The sequence below is a fragment of the Schistocerca americana genome, chromosome X (assembly GCF_021461395.2).
Source record: "Schistocerca americana isolate TAMUIC-IGC-003095 chromosome X, iqSchAmer2.1, whole genome shotgun sequence".
Lineage (NCBI taxonomy): Eukaryota > Metazoa > Arthropoda > Insecta > Orthoptera > Acrididae > Schistocerca > Schistocerca americana.
In genome coordinates this window covers 404,821,428-404,845,301 of record NC_060130.1, presented here as the reverse complement: position 1 = coordinate 404,845,301, position 23,874 = coordinate 404,821,428, and the positions used below count along the sequence as shown (strand labels likewise).

The 23,874-nt window shown below is 39.4% G+C and overlaps 1 protein-coding gene across 6 annotated transcripts in view; it reads left to right on the top strand.

Moving 5' to 3' along the window:
- Positions 1-23,874, top strand: part of LOC124554893 (serine/arginine repetitive matrix protein 2-like) — a 391,768-nt gene that overhangs the window by 62,252 nt on the left and 305,642 nt on the right. For all 6 annotated transcript variants that reach the window (XM_047128572.1, XM_047128573.1, XM_047128575.1 and 3 more), the window contains exons 7-8: positions 7,072-7,209; positions 16,916-17,035. In XM_047128572.1, the coding sequence (XP_046984528.1) occupies positions 7,072-7,209; positions 16,916-17,035 (258 nt within the window). The remainder of the gene's footprint in view (positions 1-7,071; positions 7,210-16,915; positions 17,036-23,874) is intronic.

Genomic DNA, 23,874 nt, shown 5'->3' with positions numbered 1-23,874 from the left:
ACCACATTAGTGAAGCTTTCTTCCGGCTTTTTAAACTTTGAATACAGTTTGAGTGAAGTTGAATATATTTTTAATAAAGTAAGTATGTGACCACGTTAATCAGCTCAGTGTGAGTTGAATTTATGTTGACATATGAAGGTGAATTTATGTGTGTGCTGAAAAGTAATGACTCCAAATTTTTTATTCTGTCCTTTATATCGGTTGAGATATTACATGTCATGCGTATTACTCAGTTGACTTCCATGCTTCACTGATGCAAGTTGCAACACTCTGCCGCTAGAGTGATCCAAATTGTAGCTTGTAACATGGCAGTGTGTAATGTAACCATCAATCACCCTCCTTACAGTCCCGACTTGGCCCCATCTGATTTTCATTTGTTTCCAAAACTTAAAGAACACCTTCAAGGGCTTCACTTTAATAGTGGTAAAGTATTGAAAGCAGGTGTGAGGTTGTGGCTCCATCAAAACAGAGTCAGACATTCTTCAATGATGCTATCAACAAACTGGTCTCTCATTGGGAGAAATGTGTTTGTCACCAAGGTGACTGTGGAAGAATTAATAAGTAGACATGAGAATAAAGATGTAGCATGTTAATAAAGTTTGTTTTATTTAAAAAGCTTTAAGAGTTTTCACATAAAATTTCGGAGGCATTACTTTTCAGCACACCCTTGCACATGTATAATGTTTGCATTTGATAGTTGCCTTGTGTCATAACTGTGGAAGAATTGTAGTGTTTCTTAAAAGTGTGTCCCATCCTCTCACTCAGAAATTCCAAGTACAAATTTTTCTTCTTTCTGGTGGTCAGAAAGGTAGTCTTTCATATTAATTATTGCAGTGTTCAGCTTCAAAAGTTCCTTTGCAGTTGTATTCAATTTGGCTGCACATCACAGATTACTCTGCTGACTTCATGTATCTGTTCGAATAACTCGGAAAAACACAACTGGGTCAATCATCAAAATTATGTCATAAAATAGAATCAACAACTCAGCTGAACACCCAAAAGCACACATTGAGAGAACCTCAGAGATCACATCACGTCAACCACATCACATCACTTCCGCCTACGTGGAGGAGATATACCACAGTGTATGGAAGTTGGATAAATTCTACCAAAAGAAAGGTTGACCTCCTGGTATGTTGACCTTCCTAACAAGGTGTTGAGATAAAGATGTTGTACCTGTGTTAGCCAGTATCAAAATATCCCATCAACAGACCAGCAGCCAATAGGATCATGCACTGTGCAAGCCTAACTCAATGGAGACAGACAGAGAGAGAGAGAGTGAGAGAGAGAGAGAGAGAGAGAGAGAGAGAGAGAGAGAGAGAGAGAGAGTGGGTAGTGAGTTACGTGCAGGCTACACACTATAAATTCATGGGAATGCTTTGACAACACACAAGCAGAGTCAGTGAGCAAATAGCACTTGAGAGTGCTGTCAGGTTATGTCTTTGTCAATTGCCAATATGTCAACAGGTGCACACCGTGTCATTTCAAAGAAACAAATGCAGTGAGAGATGCAAAGAAATTTAAACTGTGGTATGCAGAGTGTATCTGCAAGAAAGAAAGAAAGACACACACACACACACACACACACACACACACACACACACACACACTTACCTCAAACACTAGCTCCACCACCGAACCAAAGGTGACCATCAGAAGTTATTGATTGTGAATATTAATAACGGATGGGCAAGGTAGCATTAACTCAGTCCCTCTGTTGTTTGATCAAGGAGGCAGCAGAAGTCCATGCATAGTTTAAGCAAAGCTTCCATCTCTATAAGGTCACTTGCTAATTAAAGTCTACTGCTTCCTTGATAACACTAGCATCAATATTTGTAAGCGCATTCCAGATTCTCCATGTTGTTATTTTCCATAGGATGCCAATACTGAGTCAATGTTCTGACATAGCAGATTTGCTGGGCCACTGCATGTTTGATGCTTATGCTCAATACGTCAGCCATGGTCCTGATGCTGTGACCAGTATATGCCATGCCATAACTGCAAGAAATACAATGAACCACTGCCTTATGCAAACCAAGATATCCCATATGGATGCTAGAAGGGCACTAATCTTAGATGTTCATCAGAAAACACATTTCACATCATATTTCTGCAGAATACCACCAGTCTTGTTAGAAATGCTATTTGTGTAAGGGAAAAAGGCCTTACACTTTGGTGCCACCTTGTTACTCTCGTCACTCAACTGTGCATTGGAACTCCACCTGTCTGTTCATAGAATAAAAAAAAAGTGGAGATCACCACATGTCGAAATAGATTCATTAATTTAACACCAAATCCAACCTCAGTTAACCGTAATAAGTTAGACAGAGGAACATGAGTGAAGAGAGAAACCACGTCAAACGTTACTAAAATATCGGAGTCATTCAAAGGCAGTCCATCTAATCAACATAAGAAATCCACGGAGATCTCTATGTGATGCACACACCGACCTACTAGTGGCCCTAGAGTAGCAAGGTGTTTGGCTACACAGTATGTCGGACCACCAATATTACTGGTAATAGGTCCAAGATGGCCCCCTTCCATTTGGATCTTGAGGAGGATACTCTGGATCAGATAGTAAATACTGCATCTGTCAAACATAATTCTTAAAATCTATGAGTATGTGTTTGTCTTCAATACTATAAAGCATATCTCCTCTACTGCAAGCTTTTTAGTTTCCATGGTTTTGGAGGAAGTAGTATGGAGCAAAAATGGAAAAAAGTCCAGTAAATATTGTCTCTAAAATTCATATTTTAAGGAATATAGACACTTGTTCTATAGAGGATAGATTTTTCACAGTAGCAAAAATGAACACGTGCTCATAACGTTTAAGACATGCATTTAAACCCATATTTACTGCATATTTTCTTCTCCTGTTTGTCCAAACTACCACTTCTGAAAGTTGCGTACACTACAATCTTAGCAACAACAATACTAGGACATGTATTCCATCGTCAGAGGTATTGCAACTATTTTCACTTATAACTTTTGATTTTGTGGTTTCTATACCAGGGCCCCATTGCTGTGATTGATACATTTACTCTTCTCCGCCATACCTGAAAGTTTGTAGCATGATATCGAAATCACCCTGTAATAGACAGAGAGAGCCTCACCAGGAAACTGCAACACCTATGACTAGTGTTTCAAAGAAATCAGTACTCAGATTGTGAAATTGACCAGGTGTTGCAGTTAAAATTGGGAAAGTCTAAGACGGAGAAAGTGTTACTTGCCTTACACTGGCACAATCTCCGGAAAGCTAAGTAGAATCCTATGGAAACGTGGCAACCATTACATTTTTATCATTTCAACAAAAGTAAAAAGCCTTCTTTGTGACATTAAAAACAATCTAAATCTCCAAAAGTCAGGTATGTATGTCATTCTATGCGAATTTGACATGTCTAACTTGTAGCAGACTATTAGAACAGTCAAGGAGAGAAACAAAGAACACTAGCAACACGCGAATCTAAAATAACCAATCAATCAGCTATAACTGAACACTTCTTCAAATATAAGTGTGAAATGGTAGTATAATGAGACCAGTATCACGGTGCACACACCAAGTTTTGAGGGCAGCATAATTGAGGAGTCTATCGAAAGATATATCTTGGAGCACCTGGGATGAAGGTTTCAATTTAAACAAGGCTTGTGCTCCAACACTCAACTTATTAAAGATGTCACTGGCCATCCCCATCCACTCAAGCTCAGGAACACTGAGTGAATGTGCGTTTCACAGAAAATCAGTGCCGCCTCTGAAAAACCAATGAGCATTGAAGAGTATTTGAGACACCAGGAGTTGAGTGCCGGCTATAAATAGTGGTGCTCCATCATTATAGTTCAGTTTGGTTGGAGTCCAGGCAACAAGCGCACATAACAGCACAAGTCGCAGCACCTAAGGAGTATGACTGGGTCAGTCGAAATATTGTGCATAAAAGGGAATCAAGAAATTGGCTACATATTCAAACGCGCACAAGTAAACAGTCATGCTGAGAAAACTTCAGAGATGCAGTATAAAGGATGATTCTCATCTAACAGCAGAAAGTCTGTCAAATGTGGTTGGTTCACACTACATGCCAACAACTTTGTCATATCGCAAGAAATTAGTGTCAAGTTTACTTAACTTTTGTCAAATGCCGGCAAACAGTTCTTTACATGGCAAACTAACTGCTATGACTGTGACTATTCACCTGACCAAGGTCGAATTTAAACAATAAATGATCATCAGTGATCAGTATTAGTCAGTTGCTGTGCTTAGAAGAAGAGGCCAGGCCCTGCAACCCAGTGATTTCAACGAGCTTCTGTATACTGCACTGCTTGACAATTGCTTGGGAACAGAGACACGTTGGACAGGAGTAATCACAGGCAATGATGGATGGTGTGAAGCGCAGTACATACATAATTGACACAGGTCAAAATCTCAACATAAAGGTCGGTATCAGATTCTTAGTAAGAAATATCCGCACCTTGGGTACTAATGCACATTTTGCACATATTATTCACACTGACTTGCAAACTGTTGAGATTTAGGGGGATATTATCCCACTCCTCTCTAAAGGCAGTTTTGAGTTCTTGTACGGTTCGGGGAAGGGGTGTTTGTGGGGAAATGCATGTGCCAAAAACATACCAGGCATACTCTATAGGGTTTTGTTCCAAGGAGTAAGCAGGCAATTCCATATGTTCAACCTTTTAACTTTCAGTGTTTCCGACACCTCAGTGGTCCTGTATTGGAGGTTGGGACATACTGTACCCCAAACAGACAAACGTGATCCAGAATAATCTCCCTGCAATGTCACTGTGCTGTAATGATATCTCACGCAAAGATATGTGGCAGTGTTCGGCCATTGTGCGTAATGCCTGTCCACACAATAAACCTAGGCCATACCAATGACATTTATGAACATTCCGTGGTGTGTAACATATTCCTCTCTCTCCATACTAACTGGAGGCCAGAATTACTTGCCACAGTGAAGCTGGATTCATAGGAGAATGTCGCTCTGGACCACTGTCGCTGACGCTCTACCCTAATGGACTCTATCTCAACGATGGCGTGGTTAAAGTGGGATGCATTTAACAGGCTATAGAACATGTGAACCTGTCTGATTTAATTGCTGTGAAGTGGTTCTATTAGAGACATGTGTGCTGGTAGTGGTTGCAAGGTCCGCAGCAGGTGGACTGAGATGTGTCTCCGTTTTCCCCACTAGGTCTACGTATTGATCTTCTTGTGGTATTATGGTCCGTATACGACTGCTAACATGCTTTTGTGTAGCATTGCCACCTTCAGTGGCCTTTTTTTATAGTGAGATTGATGTGTCGACAGAAGTGCCGACACAGTGTTATTTTGAGGGGGCCGATAGGCACGCTATCTAACGCAGACGGGCGTGAAGTCTGGAACAGGATAACTATTGAATGGTAGCAAGAAAAGTACGTAGCTGGAATATACTTAACTTTATTCACTCCTTGTGATACATCCCTCTTGACTATACAAATGAGACTCGTAAGATACATGCACTGTTACAATTGGCGCCTTGCTAGGTCGTAGCCATGGACTTAGCAGAAGGCTATTCTAACTGACTCTCGGCAAATGAGAGGAAGGCTTCGTCCGTATTGTCGCTAGCAATGTCGTCCGTACAACTGGGGCGAGTGCTAGTCCGTATCTCGAGACCTGCCTTGTGGTGGCGCTCGCTCTGCGATCACACAGTGGCGACACGCGGGTCCGACATGTACTAAATGGACCGCGGCCGATTTAAGCTACCACCTAGCAAGTGTGGTGTCTGGCGGTGACACCACAGAGATTATACTTTCGGGTGAACTCTTTACTGTGGCCACAATAGTGACACTTTGACTGGCTTCAAGCTGCCCAGCTGCTCATTCGCGATTCTAAGCATGCAAATGATGTCTTTCAGACAGATTTCCATACGATGCAGAATGTGGCATAAATCTATTCCATAAGAACCTTCATCAAACACCATACTGCATGAACTGTCGTATGCATACAGAATGTTTATGTAAAGGATTTGCTGCAGTTAACATGTCCTGCCACAGTTAACATGTCCTGCCATCTACATTTCCTTTTATTGTCATCGGTCAGGTGTTCCGTAGTATTTGTTGGTTGATCCAAAACAATTGGCACTTATTCCATGACAGTTGTCAAGCAGTAAGATGTTCCCACTCGAAAGTAAATTGTTTGAAAGGGTTCAGGTCACTGTGCTTCTGTATGCACAAGAGGTTAAATGTAATGAACAGGATTCATTGTTAAACAAGTAGACTATTAGAACGTCGAAACTAAGGAAATTGTATTGATACATAGCACTCTCATAACCTAACAGTTTTCAGGAAATTGAAGTCGAGTATTGATTTTGATCTGTCTGGAGGAGGGTGGCACTTGCTAAGAAGTAAAAAAAAACATTACAGTAAGTGCAGTTAGAACCCACCTGGACAGAAGTTGACTGAGATCCTAATGTAGTTTTTATACCACTGAGCAATCACTACCTCGGAAAGTGCTTTCCTCCAAAAGTATATCTGCAACAAATTGAAAACACAAATTCTTTGATTCCTCAAAAACTATTAGGTTGCAGACGTGTTATGTATAATAAAAATTTCCATGTTTTCTAGTGTTTTAATGATTTCAGTTGTTCACTGTGCCCCAGTTATTGACCTTGTTTTTTTTTTCCGAAAATGGAAGTATAGTGACATTAATGGTTTCACAAGTGGTAGTTTACAGTGGTCCGTTACTAGTATGTCAAAGTTAATTGAAATCAGTTGGTTGCGGGCTCTGTTTGCTCTTTATTGAATCGACATTTTTATGCAGAAATGGTGACAGTGCAAAATTTTACAGCATTTTGTTACAAAAGTGCCATTTCATTCTGTATGAAGTAGTCAGATGTTGAATACAGTATAGAAAATTTCATTACTCTCTTAAATGGCGTACATAATGTGCATTTCTTTTTAGAATTTATAAACAAAAATTTAAAAGTTGTCTGAAATGTTTATTTTCCCAGCAGAATATAAATTATCACCACACACAAATTCTCTTAATGTAATGTCATTTCAATAAAAGATGTTTCTTTGTTGAAGGTGTGCCACCAAAGAGACAGAGAGGACAGAATGTTACTTTGCGATTATTGTGATAGTGGGTTTCATCTGGAGTGCCTTAACCCACCCCTGGAGGCAGTTCCTGATGGCGATTGGTTCTGTTCTAGATGCCAGTTGCTGGTAAAAATGCTCAAGTATTAATTCTTTTAGAAATTAAGTGAATTCAAAATATTAAGTGACTTGGGCTGTATAAGCATTGTCATTCTTGTTTCTTACATGTTGACATTGACAGTTACATTTGGCTCTTTTTGCTGTTAACTTTTAGATACCACACATGGTCGCAATCACACACTTGTGATTATGTGACATTATACAAGATACTGTGCTGCATTATTGTATTTATTTTGTTAAGGGCTGTAACAGTGTACAAGCTTGGGACATCCGTGACATAATTCAGATCGTCACTTTGCCTGGATATTTATTTCCTCATACAGTGAAACCCTGCTTTTACACTTTTCAAGGGGCCTCAAAAAATAGTGCAAAATGTGGGAAAATGTAAAATTTTGGGAAATAACATTTTAAGCTGTAAAAGCTATGTATAGGATATCCTCTTGCATTTTCACACTTTATGTGTGATATATGTACATAACAGGCATCAAAAGATCTATCAGGGAGTTGTTTATTATCTAATAAAAACCACTGATGTAAGTGGAACTGATAACTGTCTGGAAAGTAAGAACATTTGACTCAGTTTCATACGTCATAATCAATGTCTTTGAAAGCTGTCATTCATTAATTAAATAATGAAATACTGCACTAGTTACCTTCTTTTTTTTTCGGAAGGCCACGTTCTGAGAATTTTTTCTCATTGTCAAGTGCAAATAATGTAGATAAGTATTTTGTGCTGTGATTGCGTGTGTTGCTCTGCATCTCCCCTGTAGTCGTCTTTTTGCGGTTATCAGGTATTGTGGCTCTTCAGTTATGTAGACAACCACACACACACACACACACACACACACACACACACACACACACACACACACACAATGTATCACACACATTATTTAAAAAAAAAAAAAAAAAAAAAAAGTAAATACGGCACTTGACAACAAGAATAAGTTCTCAAAACACATTTTGCTCAGCATGAAAATATTAGACAACTGGTGCTGTGTTTATTCTAAAAGTGTAAAAACATTTGAGCAGTGCAAAAGTGAATGACAGTGTCAACTAGCGCTACAAGTGGCCAAACGCCGAAACACGCTAAATATGATTTGACAAAGGTGTCACGATGATCACAACAATTACGAAAATGCATTTGCGCAGTAGAGACAGTTTGGCAACGGTTGTGATCGGTCATAATACTTTTATTCAAACGAACCTAGTTACTTCTATCAGCCACAATGCCAAATAGAGCTTGGGCAGCAGCAGGAGGTACGGCATGAATTGTTTCAATTGTTACACGTTTACCGGTTCAAAACAGCTGAGTGTGGCGCTCTGGTGTAAAGAAACTTAATTACGTAATATTTATAAACACTACTGGATGGCCAACATCATGCCAGCATTATTTTTTTCTCCATGAACGCTTTTTCGTTAATGCATAAATCACGGGAAAATTATAAACCAACCAACCTTCACGCTGGTCACCTTGTGAGTTTCATGTGTAGCCCACATATATGGTGCTTGAAAATTGTGTTTAGTATACACAATACAACTTTCAAATAACTGAAGGAGCACTTCTCCTTTGGCAGTTCATTCTCCTGTCCCATACTCTTCAAAGCTATGCCTTGTCTTTCTAGCTTATATAATTAATTTACCCACTCTTATTTTAAGCAGAAGTTTTTTCATCAAAGCGATTTGTATTTGAATCTGTATTTTTAAATGTAGTGTGTGCCTCAGAGTGTTAGCTGATGTCCTGCTAACCTCTTTGCTCTCACTTGTGTAGTCACGTCACACCATTCAACCGGGTTCTTAAACTTGTGCTGTTTGATTGAATATGAACCTAGGTCCTCCTTGCACCCTAAGCAGGAATCATACCCCAAGACCAACGAGCCCTCTGACAACATGAATGCAACATATTCCAGTGCAGTCCCTCCTTCAGAATCTTCCATTAGTATTCTCATAATATAAATTAATGTTGCAGAGCCTGATGTAATAACAGTATGGCAGTAAATAAAGGAAGCAGTTCTAGTGTTTAGCCGAATAAGTTTCATGCCCAAGCACAAAGTTGTGGGGGACTTGAGTTGTATCTTTCAGAAAGCTCAGCTACGGGTCATGCCATTCATGACATTAATATCCTGTAGAACCCACTTCAGTAATTAATGTCATGTCCTTACCAGTTTCTATAATGTGAACAATGGTCACTGTGTAGCATTTGGAACAGTCAGTGTTGTTTCTAGATAGCTCTTCACAAATTTCAATGGAATTATTATGCTGGCTGGCTCCTCATTTCAACCTCGGAAAGCTTCAGTGATGGCACAAAAAGTCTGATACCCAGAATTACAGTAAAACTCATTTTAATGAATCTCTGGGTATCCATTTTTACTTTTAATGGGTGTTTTCATTAATTAATAGTTTAATTCAAGTATTCTACAGTTAGCTTTAGTAAATCATAAAATATACATTAGTGCCACAAACGTTTCATGGGACTCTATAGGCATTCATTTTAGTCACATATAAAATCAACAACTGTTTTATGAATTTAAAACTAATGGCACATACAAATGTGATTACACAAGGAGGAAAGATTCACAAATATTGGCATTTATTTTTTGGAAAATCAAAATGTAGTTTGCCTGGACTAAGCAAGGTGACACAGTGGTTAGCACACAGGAATCACATTCAGGGGGACAATGGCTTAAATCTGCATCCAGCCATCCTGATTTAGATCTTCCAGGATTTCCCTAAATTGTTCCAGGCAAATGCAGATATTATTCTTCTGGAAGGCACGTCCAATTTCCTTCTCTATTTTGGAAACAGTCCGAGTTTGTGCTCTGTCTCTTATGACCACGGTGTAGGCAGGACGTCAAATCCTGATCATTTTTCCCCTCTTGCTGCCTGCATAGTGTACTAACAAGAGTTATAGTTCACTGATAGTGGCAAGAACTGTCTCATCTACATAGTTTGTGTGATAAAGCTCTTGATTATCAGCAACAAAAGTTAGTATAGGTGAATCCTTTGTCTCTTCCTCTTCTTCATAATATTCACCAGAACCTTCATCCAGTTCTACTTGGTTGTTTACTAAAGCATCACACAGTTCATTTATACATGTCTTGTGTGCAGAAGGCAGGATGTCATCACAACAACAGCTTGAGGTACCTGAAATGTCACTTGCTGGAATATGTGACAGCATTCCATTCTTCTTTAGGGAAATCATCTTCAACTTCTGCAGCAACTAATACTGACTACTGGAAACAAATGTTTGTAAACAGTTTAACACAATCTGTTATGTTGTAGCATTCTAGGCAGCAACAAACATATGCATAGCCTGTAAAATGTTCGTTCTCATTACAGCCTTTATTTTAAGCAATGAATTAATTTTGCATAACAGGCATTCAGTATTTAGCTTTCACAGAATGGTATGTACACAGGTCTAGAGGCTGCGGATGACTTGTGCAATTCACAGGAAGATACACAACATTAACATTTCTGATGAATGCCACTACCTTGGATTGTGCAGGGAGCCAGTTAATAATAAGAATGAGCTTTCTTACTTCTGTGCCTGTCTAGGTATCTAAACTCTAAAAAAAACTTTATAAAAATTTCAGCTATTATCCATGCATTGCACGGTTGTGTTTTTATGTTTATGAAACACATGGGTGCTTTAAATTTTCCTATTATTAATAGAGATAACTTTCACTGCCACAGCTATTAATTACAACAATGCAATTACTCTTTATTTTCTGTTACTGTCCCTGTAACATAACAGAATATGTTGTTGAGGGACATAAGTTATAAAAGACGCCAGTTGCATCAGCGTTGAATATGGTCCTGGGCTCATATGCATGTATCAGCTGTGGTAAAATTTTCTACTTCTAATGTTCAACACTTTCCACATCTACTGCCTCACTTTCCCCATTTAAATTTTGGTAAGTGAGAGTATGATGATTGTTGAAGTGGGGTTATGATGTTTTTTTAAGTGACCCAGCCAGTCATTTGGTGCACAGAAATATTCAATCCCGAGCTTCAGGATGATTTCTTGGGCCTTCTTTTGCAGTAAATTGATACCTATAGGAATGTTTGTACTTCTCATTTCATAATGGATGGGTGGTTTCTAAGCCCTTAAACAATGAAGCATCACTTTTCTTCCTATTTATTGCAGAAAAAATATGAGTTTCAGCAGTCGGGAAGGCCTCCTGTGGCAAATCCTGTTTCTTTGCCATGTCAGAGAGTGTAACACTACACTTGTCTGAGATATCATTAATAATCATCAGCTTCTGCTGAATCTTACGCTTTCACCTTTTGCTAGGAGTAACTACTCAAAACTTAGTCACTTTTCAAAATATAGAATCCAATGCTTTGGTAAACAATATAAGATTACTTTGCGCATGTTTGGGCCTAATGGTATCTTCTTCTGTGATGTAGAATGACATGACGTACATGCAGAAATCAACACTTCAATGTTCACATTTTCATTGGTTTGTTATCTTTCTCCATGTAGTCATTATTGCCCAAAAGAAAAATGATAGAAATTTTAACTCAACTTCCCATCTTAGTTCTAATAAGAAAGTCCCACATTTTAAGCCTAAAAGTGGAAAGACTTCATGTACTAATGATTTTAAAAATGTAACTATATTATCTGGTGACATAAATTGACTCGAGACCATCAACTGATCAATGTACTAATTGGGAGGCAGTTTGAAATTATCAACCAAAAACTGTGGCCTACCTATTGACAACAAGATTGAATTGTGAGTTACTAACATCACACTGTTAGCAATTTACTGTAACTCATTCAAGAAATGAAAGGAAAAGCCACAAACTCTTGGCTTAAGTCTCATGTTAGGAATTTTGGGTTAACAGTGTGCAAACTGATTAATATTTATTCCTCAAAATAAATATTTTTGTTAAAGCAGATTCTGACAGAACCAGACTAAAGTAACATTGTCCTTATGGCAGTTCCACATGGACAGATGCAGATATTTGTTGAAAGTGGGCATTTCTTCTAAGTATGTTTGCTTGTATGGGATTGTACTGTACATTAATTGCTGACATGTATCACACATCTATTTACCATCGGGAATTGAAGTCATTTAAGTTCTGATTGCTGTTAGCGGTGTAGAGAGAAATAAACACTGCACTATGCTCTAAATGGTCTTTGGATAATGTTATTGCATATTTACGTGTGCTATCTTATGTAGGAAATTCTGTGTCAGGTTTTTTACACAAGAAGTGAGCTGAAATAAGCATTTTGGTCTCTCAACTTCTCTCACCATGATTGATTAATGGTGTGCTTTCGAGTATACAGCTGAGTTGTTATTCTCTATATACATAAATGACCTGATGGAGAGGGTGAGCAGCAGTCTGTGGCTCTTAGCTGATGGCACTGTAGTGTACAGGCGAGTGTTTTCATTTAGTGAATGCAGGAGAATACAAGATGATGTAGACAAAAGTTTTAGTTGATGTGGTGAATGGCATCTTGCTCCAAATGTAAAAAAATGTAATTTAATGCAGACTGATAGGAAAAAACAATCTCTTATGTTCGAATACAGTGTTAGTAATGAGCTGCTTGACACAGTCACATCAATTAAATATTGAGGCGTAACACTGAAAATCCATAGGAAATGGGCATGTGAGGATTGTAGTAAGGAAGGCGAATGGTTGACTTAAGTTTATTGGGAGAGTCTTAGGAACATATGGGTCATTTGTAAATGAGATCATGTATAGAATGCTAGTGTGACCCATTCTTGAGTTCTGCTAAAGTGTCTTGGGTTTCTACCTGGTCGGATTAAAGGAAGACATGAAAGCAGTTCAGAATCGGACTGCTAAATTTGTAACTGGTAGGTTCATTCAGCACGTATTATGGAGTTGCTTTGTGAACTCAAATGGGAATTCCTGGAGAGATGACATTCTTTTCATGACACACTATTTTAAAAATTTAGAAAACCAACATTTGAATTTGACTGCAGAACAATTTTACTGCTGCCAACATATATTTAGCATAATGACCACAAAGATAAGAGAAATTATGGTTTATGCAGGAGCATATAGACAGCCCCACCCCCCTTCTGTTAGTGAGTGGAAGAGGGAAGGAAATGACAAGTAGTGGTACAGTGAACCCTCCGCCATGCACCATATGGTGGAGTATGTATATAGATGTAAATTTAGATGTTTTTATTCCATTTTATGCACAATATTTTGGTGACTGATCAAGCCATCATCTTCAGGTGCTACAAGCTGTGTTATGCATATTTACTGCCTGGACTCCAACAAGATTATGGTGTATTTATTGTTGATGTTATGCTGCTATTTGTAGCTGAATTCGACTCCCAGTGCCTTCTACACCCTTTGATGCCCGTCTGTTTTTCAGAGCCTGTGTCATTGTGTTGTGAAATGCTTAGTCTGTCAGTGTTTTCCAGCTTAGGTGGATGAAATGGCCAGTGAGAACTTAATTAGCTTTGTTTAAATTGACATCTCCGTCATGTTTTATTAGGTTCTTCTCTTTGTAGCAGGTGGTGTCAGTTGAATTGTGCTATAAACAGCATTTCAATGCCAACACTAGTTCACAGTGTGTTTGGAGTTCAGACTGTGAGTACACATAACAGCACAGCTCTCAGCACGTAGAGAAGACAACTGTGTTGGTTGTTGAAATAGTGTTCATAAAATGGAATGAACAGCTCAGCAGTATAGCGAAAAGCACGCCATTATATAAGAATTACTCGTGAAACCTATTTAAACATTCCAGAAATTGTATTTACTTGAATATATATTGTCTATTGCACTATGATCTCAAAACTGCCACTCATACACCCATATTTGGACAGCTGTAGGCTATTTTGTGCCATTTCCAACTGTCTGTCTGTCTGTCTGTTTGCTCTAATACGAGACACAAGGCTTTAGTTATGAAACTTTTACAGTAATTTTATATTTTATTCTACGTAGCCAATAAAAGTTTGTTAGAATCCTCAGATACTTCAAAGACCAGAACTGCAAGGTTTTTAGTATCAATGTCATTTTGCAAACTTAGAAACTAATATCTTTTTCAGTCATCCATGTAGGTCATTTGATTACTGACAGACTGTTTCTTCAACTTCTAATTAAGGTTTCATTCATCAACAGTTTTAAAAGACTGGAGTTAGGTCCACCACTGTGTGAGTTTATAGTGTCTGCTTTTAAGCTGTACATCCCGGATTATGACAAAAGATGCTGAGTGGATCTTAGTTCATTCTTCCCATAGAGGAAAACTCTGAGTCAACCATAATTTACCTGCTGCAGTAACACACACAAACAGCTCAACTGTGAAGGTAGACAATATATTCTGGGAAAGATGCGAGGGGAAATGCTACTCCAAATTTTGTTTTCATTGGTGAACTGTAACGCATTCTTCAGTGCCAACTTTTGCATTCCACATTGTCACCGAACAGATTTATTCCATAATTATTCTGTAGCCACCCGTTACAAATGAGACTGTTCCATATTTCAGCAAAGCCTTTGGAATTAAAAAGTGTTATCACCAGTTTAATTTTAAGAAGCTTAATTGAACTTTCAACTTACATAACACAAAAAAATTTGTCACTAGGTATTTTTAAATTAGGTGTTATCGCAGAGTAGAAGGTTATGTGTAGTCAGTGTTAGAAGATAGGGCAGCTTATATTCTGTGTTGAGGGCACATCTTGATGCGTCGTATATAATATCCGCGCTGTTGAGACACTTTATAAAGATGGTTGTAGCTTTGATTTACCGTATTTACCCGATTACAAGACAAGGTTTTTTCCCAGATTTGTCATTCGAAAACTGCAGGGTTGTCTTATATTTGCAGATTAAAACTATTGACACTTAGAGATGAAGCTTTGGCTATTGAGGTCACATGCAGATTTATTTTGAAGAATTTGGAAGGTAGTGCTCAGCAAATAAAAATTGCACTCCAGCAGGCTAGAGATTTCCCGATACGCCGAAGCGCTCAGTGATATTGACTCGCATGGTGCTAGTGAAAGAGAAACTATGAACTAGCCATTATGGCAGTCTATTTCTCTGATTAAAATTTGACATTTTTGTAAAACTTGGAAGGAAACAGCATCAAATTCTGTCATCTTACAAACTGTTATTGCATTTGTACAGATTTGCAATAAAAAGTTTTCATTCATGTACGGATACGGATTTTTAAGTAAATGTAACATTCAAAAATGGAAATTTTGTCTTTCAAAAAACATTTGTTTATTCAGAACCCAGACCAGTATTTTATTTGGTTATGGGAGACTGTAGTGATTTACTAAGTGGATTTCAAATGAGAAATTCGGTCGCTGTTTGCATATTAGAATACCAAGTAAAAATGTTACCAAATTTTAATCAGCTTTAGAACATGATGACGACATGTAGTTGAAACAAGAAGGAAAATTAATCTAGAATGATATGTCTAACAAAGAAAATAAATCATATTAAACTGCCTGTAATTGTTACTGTGACAGTACATTAAAATAGTAAGCCCCATTGTGGAAGTAGTACCAACAGACGTCACTATATTGCAGGATGAGCGAAAGTTCTAGTTGGTGTTGTTATGTATAACTTGCACACTAGAAAATATTGCAGGTCTGTTTTTCACAGTTGTTCAAGCTCAGCAATACGGAAGGGGAACAGTGACACCTGCCTGCCTGAGAGGTGTATAAGATGATTGTATGATTGTGGGGAGGGGAGCAGTGAGTGAGCAGCAAAATTTTGTCGTGTTGCCAACTGTGGGAAGCTGTACCATGTACTTTGACTTTCTGTGAACAACTACCATGTTTAAACTGCAGTTTGCCTGAAACCATTTGTATTGAGAATCAAATTGTCTTTAAAATTGGAGAAATACTCAACATTAGTATTCATTTCTGCAGGAGACGGCAAAAGTCTTGATAGGGGCCAGTGGCATACTTACATGTTTCTTGCTGCTGAGTTGTCAATGCTCGCTGTGACGTATGACAGGAACGAAAGGGAGTATGTCAGTTGCTGGTTCTGTGCAGATGAGAGACCGGCGGGCATGCAATGTGTTTGGAAGCGAGAGACATTGTAACATTCTCACTTCTGTATAGAAGTGAATTCCAATTTGTATTCAGATAAAAACAGCTGAATTCTCAGGTCTCACCATAACCACCTCCTCAGTAATCACAACACATTTGGAAGAAACAGCCAGATATTTGTGACAATGAAGATATAAATTTCACAGCTGTGCTATTAGGAGGATGATTAATAAATAGTGATACCACAGACATCAGAGTTAGTAGGTAGAAAAGAAAACAATCCAAAAAATTAATTTAAACTTTTCTTTTCCTTTATTTTATTTCTCCTAATATTATCAAAATGTACACAATCAATAAATGGCAAAAGCTTAGAATAGGTGTAATGTTAACTTTTTGGCAGATGCTCATTCAATAAAACAGTTTGTAATTTTGATTAGCCAGAATACGTTAAAAGTAAATTTTTCTAGAGGAGCCTCTTAAGAAAGGGAGGTCATCTAATATTCAGGGTCGTCTTATACTCGGGTAAATACGATAATCTCGTAACATTATTGTTTGTTCGTATTACAAGTGTGTAGTATGTTTTGTTCTGTGTTACACTTCTATGTGATGTAGTCTACCCACGAATCTATATATTGACACTTCAGTTAAATCTCTAGTGTGAGTAACTTTGATTATAAAGCCCTCTAAACTCTACTGAATTTACAGTCTAAAATAAATTTTACTGAAATTGTTTGCAGGATACAAGAAATACTGAACAAAATCAGGGTAGAGTCACCTGGGTGAGAGTGCCGACTTTCCCAGTTGGTCTAGGAGGACGCCGTGTTCAGTGCGTAAGGGTGCCACCAGTAAACCGACAAGTGTGTACTACCTTCCCTCTTTGTTATTGCGCTTGATATATTACTCTGGCATCTTTGTGCAATATCTTGTGTGAAGCTTTGTGGCAGATTAAAACTGTAATCTGAATTGGGACACTAACTCAGAAACTTGATTTTGAGGGTGATGCTATCACCAATTGAACTAGTCAGGCACGATTTATAACTCACCCTCACACTTTCGCCTCTGCCAGTACCTGTATTTTACTTCCAGACTTCACAGAAATTCCCCCTGCATATTTCGCTGGACTAGAGCTCCTGGAAGAAAGAATATCCCAGAGAAATGGCTTAGCCACAGCTTTGTAGATTTTTTTTTTCCAGAATGAATCTTTCACTTTTTGGTGGGGCGTGCACCATCTGGAAACTTCTTTGCAAATTAAAACTGCATAGTGGTCTGGGATTTGATACAAAAGTTTGTGTGTGTGTGTGTGTGTGTGTGTGTGTGTGTGTGTGTGTGTGTGTGTGTGTGTGGAATCTGGAAGGCAGGAGAGAGGAAATGGCAGAAGTGAAACTGTGAGGGCAGGTTGTGAGTCCTGCTTAAATAGCCCAGTTGGTGCGTTATCTGTGATAGATAGGTATCTGGGTTCGCTTCTCAGTCCAGCACAAAGTTTTAATCTGCTAGGAAATTTCAAAAAAGCGAACACTCCTTTGATGGTGTGAAAGATTCATTTTGGAAATGTCCTCTGTAATACATGTTAATTACCTAACTGTGAAACATTGCATGCTCAAGAAAGTTTGAAAACATATTCAGAAATTGAAAATGGAGATTTTTTTTTTACCTTGGGCAGAATGAGAGCAAACTTACCCTACAGGTGGGCTTGTCTTTTCTTATGCAATTGATGGTTGCAGTTAAAAGATGAGAAATAATGGGAGTTATTATTGATTGTTTCATGGTGGCCATTGTTTTGATGAACAATGCAGCAAACAATTTAAATTGAAATATGACACCAAACAATAAGTCATTACAATATTTCTGACCTGACACTATTCACTGAGGTTCAAAGGAAAATAACGAAAAAATGACAGAAAAAGCAGAAGCAGTCCATTTGGTTCCTACGTTTTAGTAATGGAAGAAAATTCACTATGCATTCTGGAATGTATACTGAAATATCGTATTGATTGTGAATTTCCTGAGGGGGAAATCTTATTTTTTATTTTGGTATACTAAAATTAGCTGTAGAAAGTAACTGTCATAATTTTTAATTCAATTGCAGTGTGCTGTTGACATTGGAACACACAGGGGGCAGACTGAGTAATACCTTTAGAATCATTTAACAAATCCCATTTTTGACTTTCTGCAATTTATAGCAAAACCTTTAGGAGAAGTTTCCAGTCTGAAATATCACAGGTATTCTGAGGCAGCTTTAATTACTACTTGAGATGACATTTATAATGAATTTAATACTAAATTCAAATTTCTTATGTAATATGTTTGTACACTGTTTTAAAACGCCATCCCGAAGTTATTAGACGTCTTACTGGAAATTCATTATAGAATTCCAGAAATACTGTAAATGTTAGAATATGCTCAAGAGAGTAGCAGAGGATTTTTAAAATATCTAGAACAGTAAACATAAAAAAATACACTTCTAAATAACATTCCAACACACCAAGATTATTTTATGTCTGAAAGGTACAGTATTAGTCATACTCACACAGAGCTTCATTTGTAGAAGACAGATGGTAATCCTGCTTCAGCCTATGGCCAGTTTAGGGAGTGTTAAGTGTATGCACCCTTTTAACAGTGCCGGAATTGGAATTGCCGACATTGGATATGTTGCCGGAATTGGAATTGCAGACATTGGATATGTTTCTTCACCTTTCTGGTACAGAATTGTTAAAATATGTATCACGAATTGATGGTTGAGTCTATATAATGAAATAAGTATGGAATGTTGTAAGACAGACAGTAAACCCTTTGCACTCGGTAATGCAAATACAATGCATCTCTGTGTTCTTTATTTAAATCACTGGCGGCAAGTGCGAGTGTCTTTGTAGAAACAACAAGGACACTGACCAACAGTTAGGTATACATTAAAATAAAAGGTATGCTTTCATTCAAACATGTTTACGTGAGCATTACAACACAACAGTTTCCGTTGTGCGATATTTTTTGAAACTTTTCACTCTAAATGCTTACAAATGAATCACTGTTATCATCAAAAGCATTGTCCCTCTTGTTTTACTTAAATGTTCCTCTAAAAGCTGTACTATTTCTTCCCCGGAAATGACTGGGCTTGAAGAACTAGTTATTTCACACCTTTACTGACTTGAACGTAATAATTGCAACATTTCTCTCAATGCAACTGCTACAGTTTGGCACTGATTTAACAAAGACTTTGCTAGATGCAGCATTGATGCCTAGAAGAGTAAGGTTTGATAATAGAGAATGTGAGAGCTACAAAAAAAAAAATCGTGTCAAATGAGACTCAACATTGGAGTGGAAAACAAAATTCGCAGTGTTGAGTGTCACTTGCCTTTGGAGTGGAAAAGGTTTAAGGATGTGACATGATTTATATTAAGGGGATGGAGAAAATTTATTGTGATATTTGTTGTGTAAGAGATATGTTTTATAAGTAGCCTTTTCGCCGTGGCTTCACTCGCATATATATTTGACACATATATTGAACAAACCACCTTCTCCCGCTCTCAGAGTCCACCTCTTCCTCCCTCTGTCTATCCGCCTCATCCTCCCAACTTTATCAGTATGTCTCTTCCTCCCCCCACACACTCTCTGTTTCTTCATCTCCTTTTTATCTCTGTCCATTTATTCCACCCATCCTCATCCCCTTCTCTCTCTCTCTCTCTCTCTCTCTCTCTCTCTCTCTCTCTGTCTCTCTCTTTCTCTCTCTCTCCGATCTGCATACTACCCCTATACACCTTCCACTGAATCTCCCCTTTCTCCCCTCTCTCTGTCCATTTTTCCTCCCCTCACTCTGTCCATTTTTCCTCCCCTCACTCTGTCCATCTCGTCCTCTATCCATTTCAACCTGTCCGCAGCCATGCTCATTGGCACGTGTAGCTCGTGCAACACAGTTCAATAAATCAGGCTGAAACTACTTCCACGACGTGCCTGTCATGCCAGGCAGCCTACATGTCGATTTCCAGAATACTGTTTCTTGCATAGGCTGCCCTGCAAAGCAGATTGATTTGGCAGACCAATACTGTTCTGAAGCAATATGCCTGTCTTGCAGGGCAGCCCATACTCCGAGTACTGGGAAAAACATGTTTTTGCCTTTATCTCCACTCTTATTGGAGCTAGGAGGTTATAAAACAAGGTCTGATACTCGTGAGACCTTCTGTTCCTGTGCCAAATTTGGTTGCAATTGATCCAGTGGTTATCTCCAGACAGAATGGCTACAATGGCAGTTACATATACATCTACATTTTAAATTACAAAAATATCATCAGAATGTGGGATTTTGTTTGTTTATTGTTTACATTTACGTGTCCTAGACATTTGACTCTGTGTACCATAACTTTCAGCTAAGTTGTTATGTGATATCTTTTACAGTACTTGAATGGTCCCGTTTGCAATATTTGTATAATCAGTAAATTGTGTAGCATCAGAAAGAGGTTAACTTTTTCTTCAGTGTACATTTTCATCAGAATTTGTAAAGAGCATAGTGTGAACATTTTAACACATAGGCGCCGACGCACGTAAAAATACGGGTGTGCGCGGCCTGCCTGAAAGTCCGGCGCCTGTAATTTTACGGGCACATGTTCTTGTTCTTCCCCTTCGTTCCTTTGTGTGTTCTTACGGCTCCCGCTTGTCTGGGAGGCACTGCATGGACTGTAGTTCGAGTATTGGTCACTAGATGGTGCGGGCATGCTGTGGAAGGGTGTGCTTCCCTTTTTATTTGTCGGGTTTTGTGAGAGGTGATTTTTTTCCCGCGCGGTCTCAGTAACGTCGACGTGGCGAAGCGTGGATTGACAGACGAAGAAATTGCTCGCGAGTTTTATCATGATTTAGAAGAAAGTGACGTTGATTTGTCAGAGGAAGATATTGTAGATGACTCTGATGATGATGTGGACTATGTTCAAGAAGAAGTTTCTGGCAGTTCAGGTAAAGAATTCTGACAACAAAACATGTATAATTTTTGTTCAGATTTTCACTGAAAAAACTCTCAGTACGTAATTATGATTTTATTTGCAAATACTACTCTTCTGATAGATTCAGAAGAGGAGAGCAGGTGTCGAAGCACTTCATCAGCAAGTAATCCCGTCGATATTGTGCCTGAAGAATAAGCGAGACTGATGGCGAGGAGGAAGCCGAGACCTGCGCGCTGCACCAATTCTGAGGAAGGTTGGACAACTACTGATCATGCACCAGATATCGATCTATTCTCAGGACAATCCAGAATACGCAATGTTGTCAGTTTAGACCAGAACAGTGCACCTCTAGAATTTTTTTCATGTTTCCTGACAGACAGTATGATGAAACATATAAAGGAACAAACTAATCTGTATGCTCAACAATGCATCAGGAAATTACAAAGCACAAATTCCCTTTCACCCACCTGCTCATTATCAAAGTGGAAAGGAGTTACACTTATGGAAATAAGGAAGTTTCTGGCAATTGTAGTCCATATGTGTGTAAGTGTGGGGCCATGTATACAAGAGCACTGGTCCAAGAACCCTGTTGTGTCGTGTAATTTCTGTCCAAACATCTTGAGTCGTGACAAATTTCTTTCTATTTTGAGAAACTTCCACATTAGTGATAATTTCTTAGCTAAGAGGAAAGGAGAAACTGGTTATGACCCACTGCACAAGGTGAGACCACTCCTAGATAATGTGTTTGCTAATTCCAGTGTGCGTATACACCATCTCAAAAAATGACAATAGATGAAGGCATGTGTAAATTTCGAGGTCGTGTGTATTTCAAACAGTACATGCGACAAAAACCAAATAAATACGGTATGAAACTGTACATGTTATCCGAATCTGACAAAGGTTACATCTGGAATTTCTCTGTTTATGCGGGTGAAAGGTCTGACACGGTGACTATGGTAAAGACATTGATTGCAAATCTGTCAGGGAAAGGCTACACTTTGGTTATGGACAGATTCTACACAAGTCCAATACTTGCTTCAGAACTGGAAGCTGCAAAAACTGCTCTTGTGGGAACAACAAGAAAATCTCGGCAGGGATTGCCTCGTGCTATAAAATATCCGAACCTTCAGCGAGGTGAACTTATTTTCAGGCGTAAAGGAAATATGTTAGCACTGTATTGGAAGGACAAAAGAAATGTGCGTATGATTAGTACAAGGCACACTGCTGAGATGGTCACTTTCACTGATCAGAGAGGAAGAGAGAAGTCAAAGCCAGCCTGTGTAGTGGACTACAATAAAAACAAGTTGGATGTTGACTTATCAGATCAGCGATTGTCATACGGCGCATTTGAACATCAAACTGTGAAGTGGTGGAGAAAGTTGGCATTCCATGTTCTACTAATGGTGATTGTAAATTCCTGCATATTATACAATAAGGTTACTGGAAAACGCCTCACAACATCTCACTTCATGACAGTTATCTGTGCAGATCTTGCACAAAGCAAAGATCTTTAACCCCGACCTGGTCCATCTGGACTCTCAAGACTATCAACTGGAAATCATTTCCTGGAAAAGATTGGTACAGAAGTAGGTAAGAAACAGAAATAAAAACAGTGTGTAGTGTGTTCTCTGAGAGGAAAAAAACTGACTTGAAAAGTGTGGCGAAAAGACACACGCTACCAGTGTAGTGAATGTAAAGTAGCATTGTGCAAAATGCCGTGCTTCAAAATTTACCACACAAAGAGCAAAATTGCTCCCTAAAATACACTCCTGGAAATGGAAAAAAGAACACATTGACACCGGTGTGTCAGACCCACCATACTTGCTCCGGACACTGCGAGAGGGCTGTACAAGCAATGATCACACGCACGGCACAGCGGACGCACCAGGAACCGCGGTGTTGGCCGTCGAATGGCGCTAGCTGTGTAGCATTTGTGCACCGCCGCCGTCAGTGTCAGCCAGTTTGCCGTGGCATACGGAGCTCCATCGCAGTCTTTAACACTGGTAGCATGCCACGACAGCGTGGACGTGAACCGTATGTGCAGTTGACGGACTTTGAGCGAGGGCGTATAGTGGGCATGCGGGAGGCCGGGTGGAGGTACCGCCGAATTGCTCAACACGTGGGGTGTGAGGTCTCCACAGTACATCGATGTTGTCGCCAGTGGTCGGCGGAAGGTGCACGTGCCCGTCGACCTGGGACCGGACCGCAGCGACGCACAGATGCACGCCAAGACCGTAGGATCCTACGCAGTGCCGTAGGGGACCGCACCGCCACTTCCCAGCAAATTAGGGACACTGTTGCTCCTGGGGTATCGGCGAGGACCATTCGCAACCGTCTCCATGAAGCTGGGCTACGGTCCCGCACACCGTTAGGCCGTCTTCCGCTCACGCCCCAACATCGTGCAGCCCGCCTCCAGTGGTGTCGCGACAGGCGTGAATGGAGGGACGAATGGAGACGTGTCGTCTTCAGCGATGAGAGTCGCTTCTGCCTTGGTGCCAATGATGGTCGTATGCGTGTTTGGCGCCGTGCAGGTGAGCGCCATAATCAAGACTGCATACGACCGAGGCACACAGGGCCAACACCCGGCATCATGGTGTGGGGAGCGATCTCCTACACTGGCCGTACACCACTGGTGATCGTCGAGGGGACACTGAATAGTGCACGGTACATCCAAACCGTCATCGAACCCATCGTTCTACCATTCCTAGACCGGCAAGGGAACTTGCTGTTCCAACAGGACAATGCACGTCCGCATGTATCCCGTGCCACCC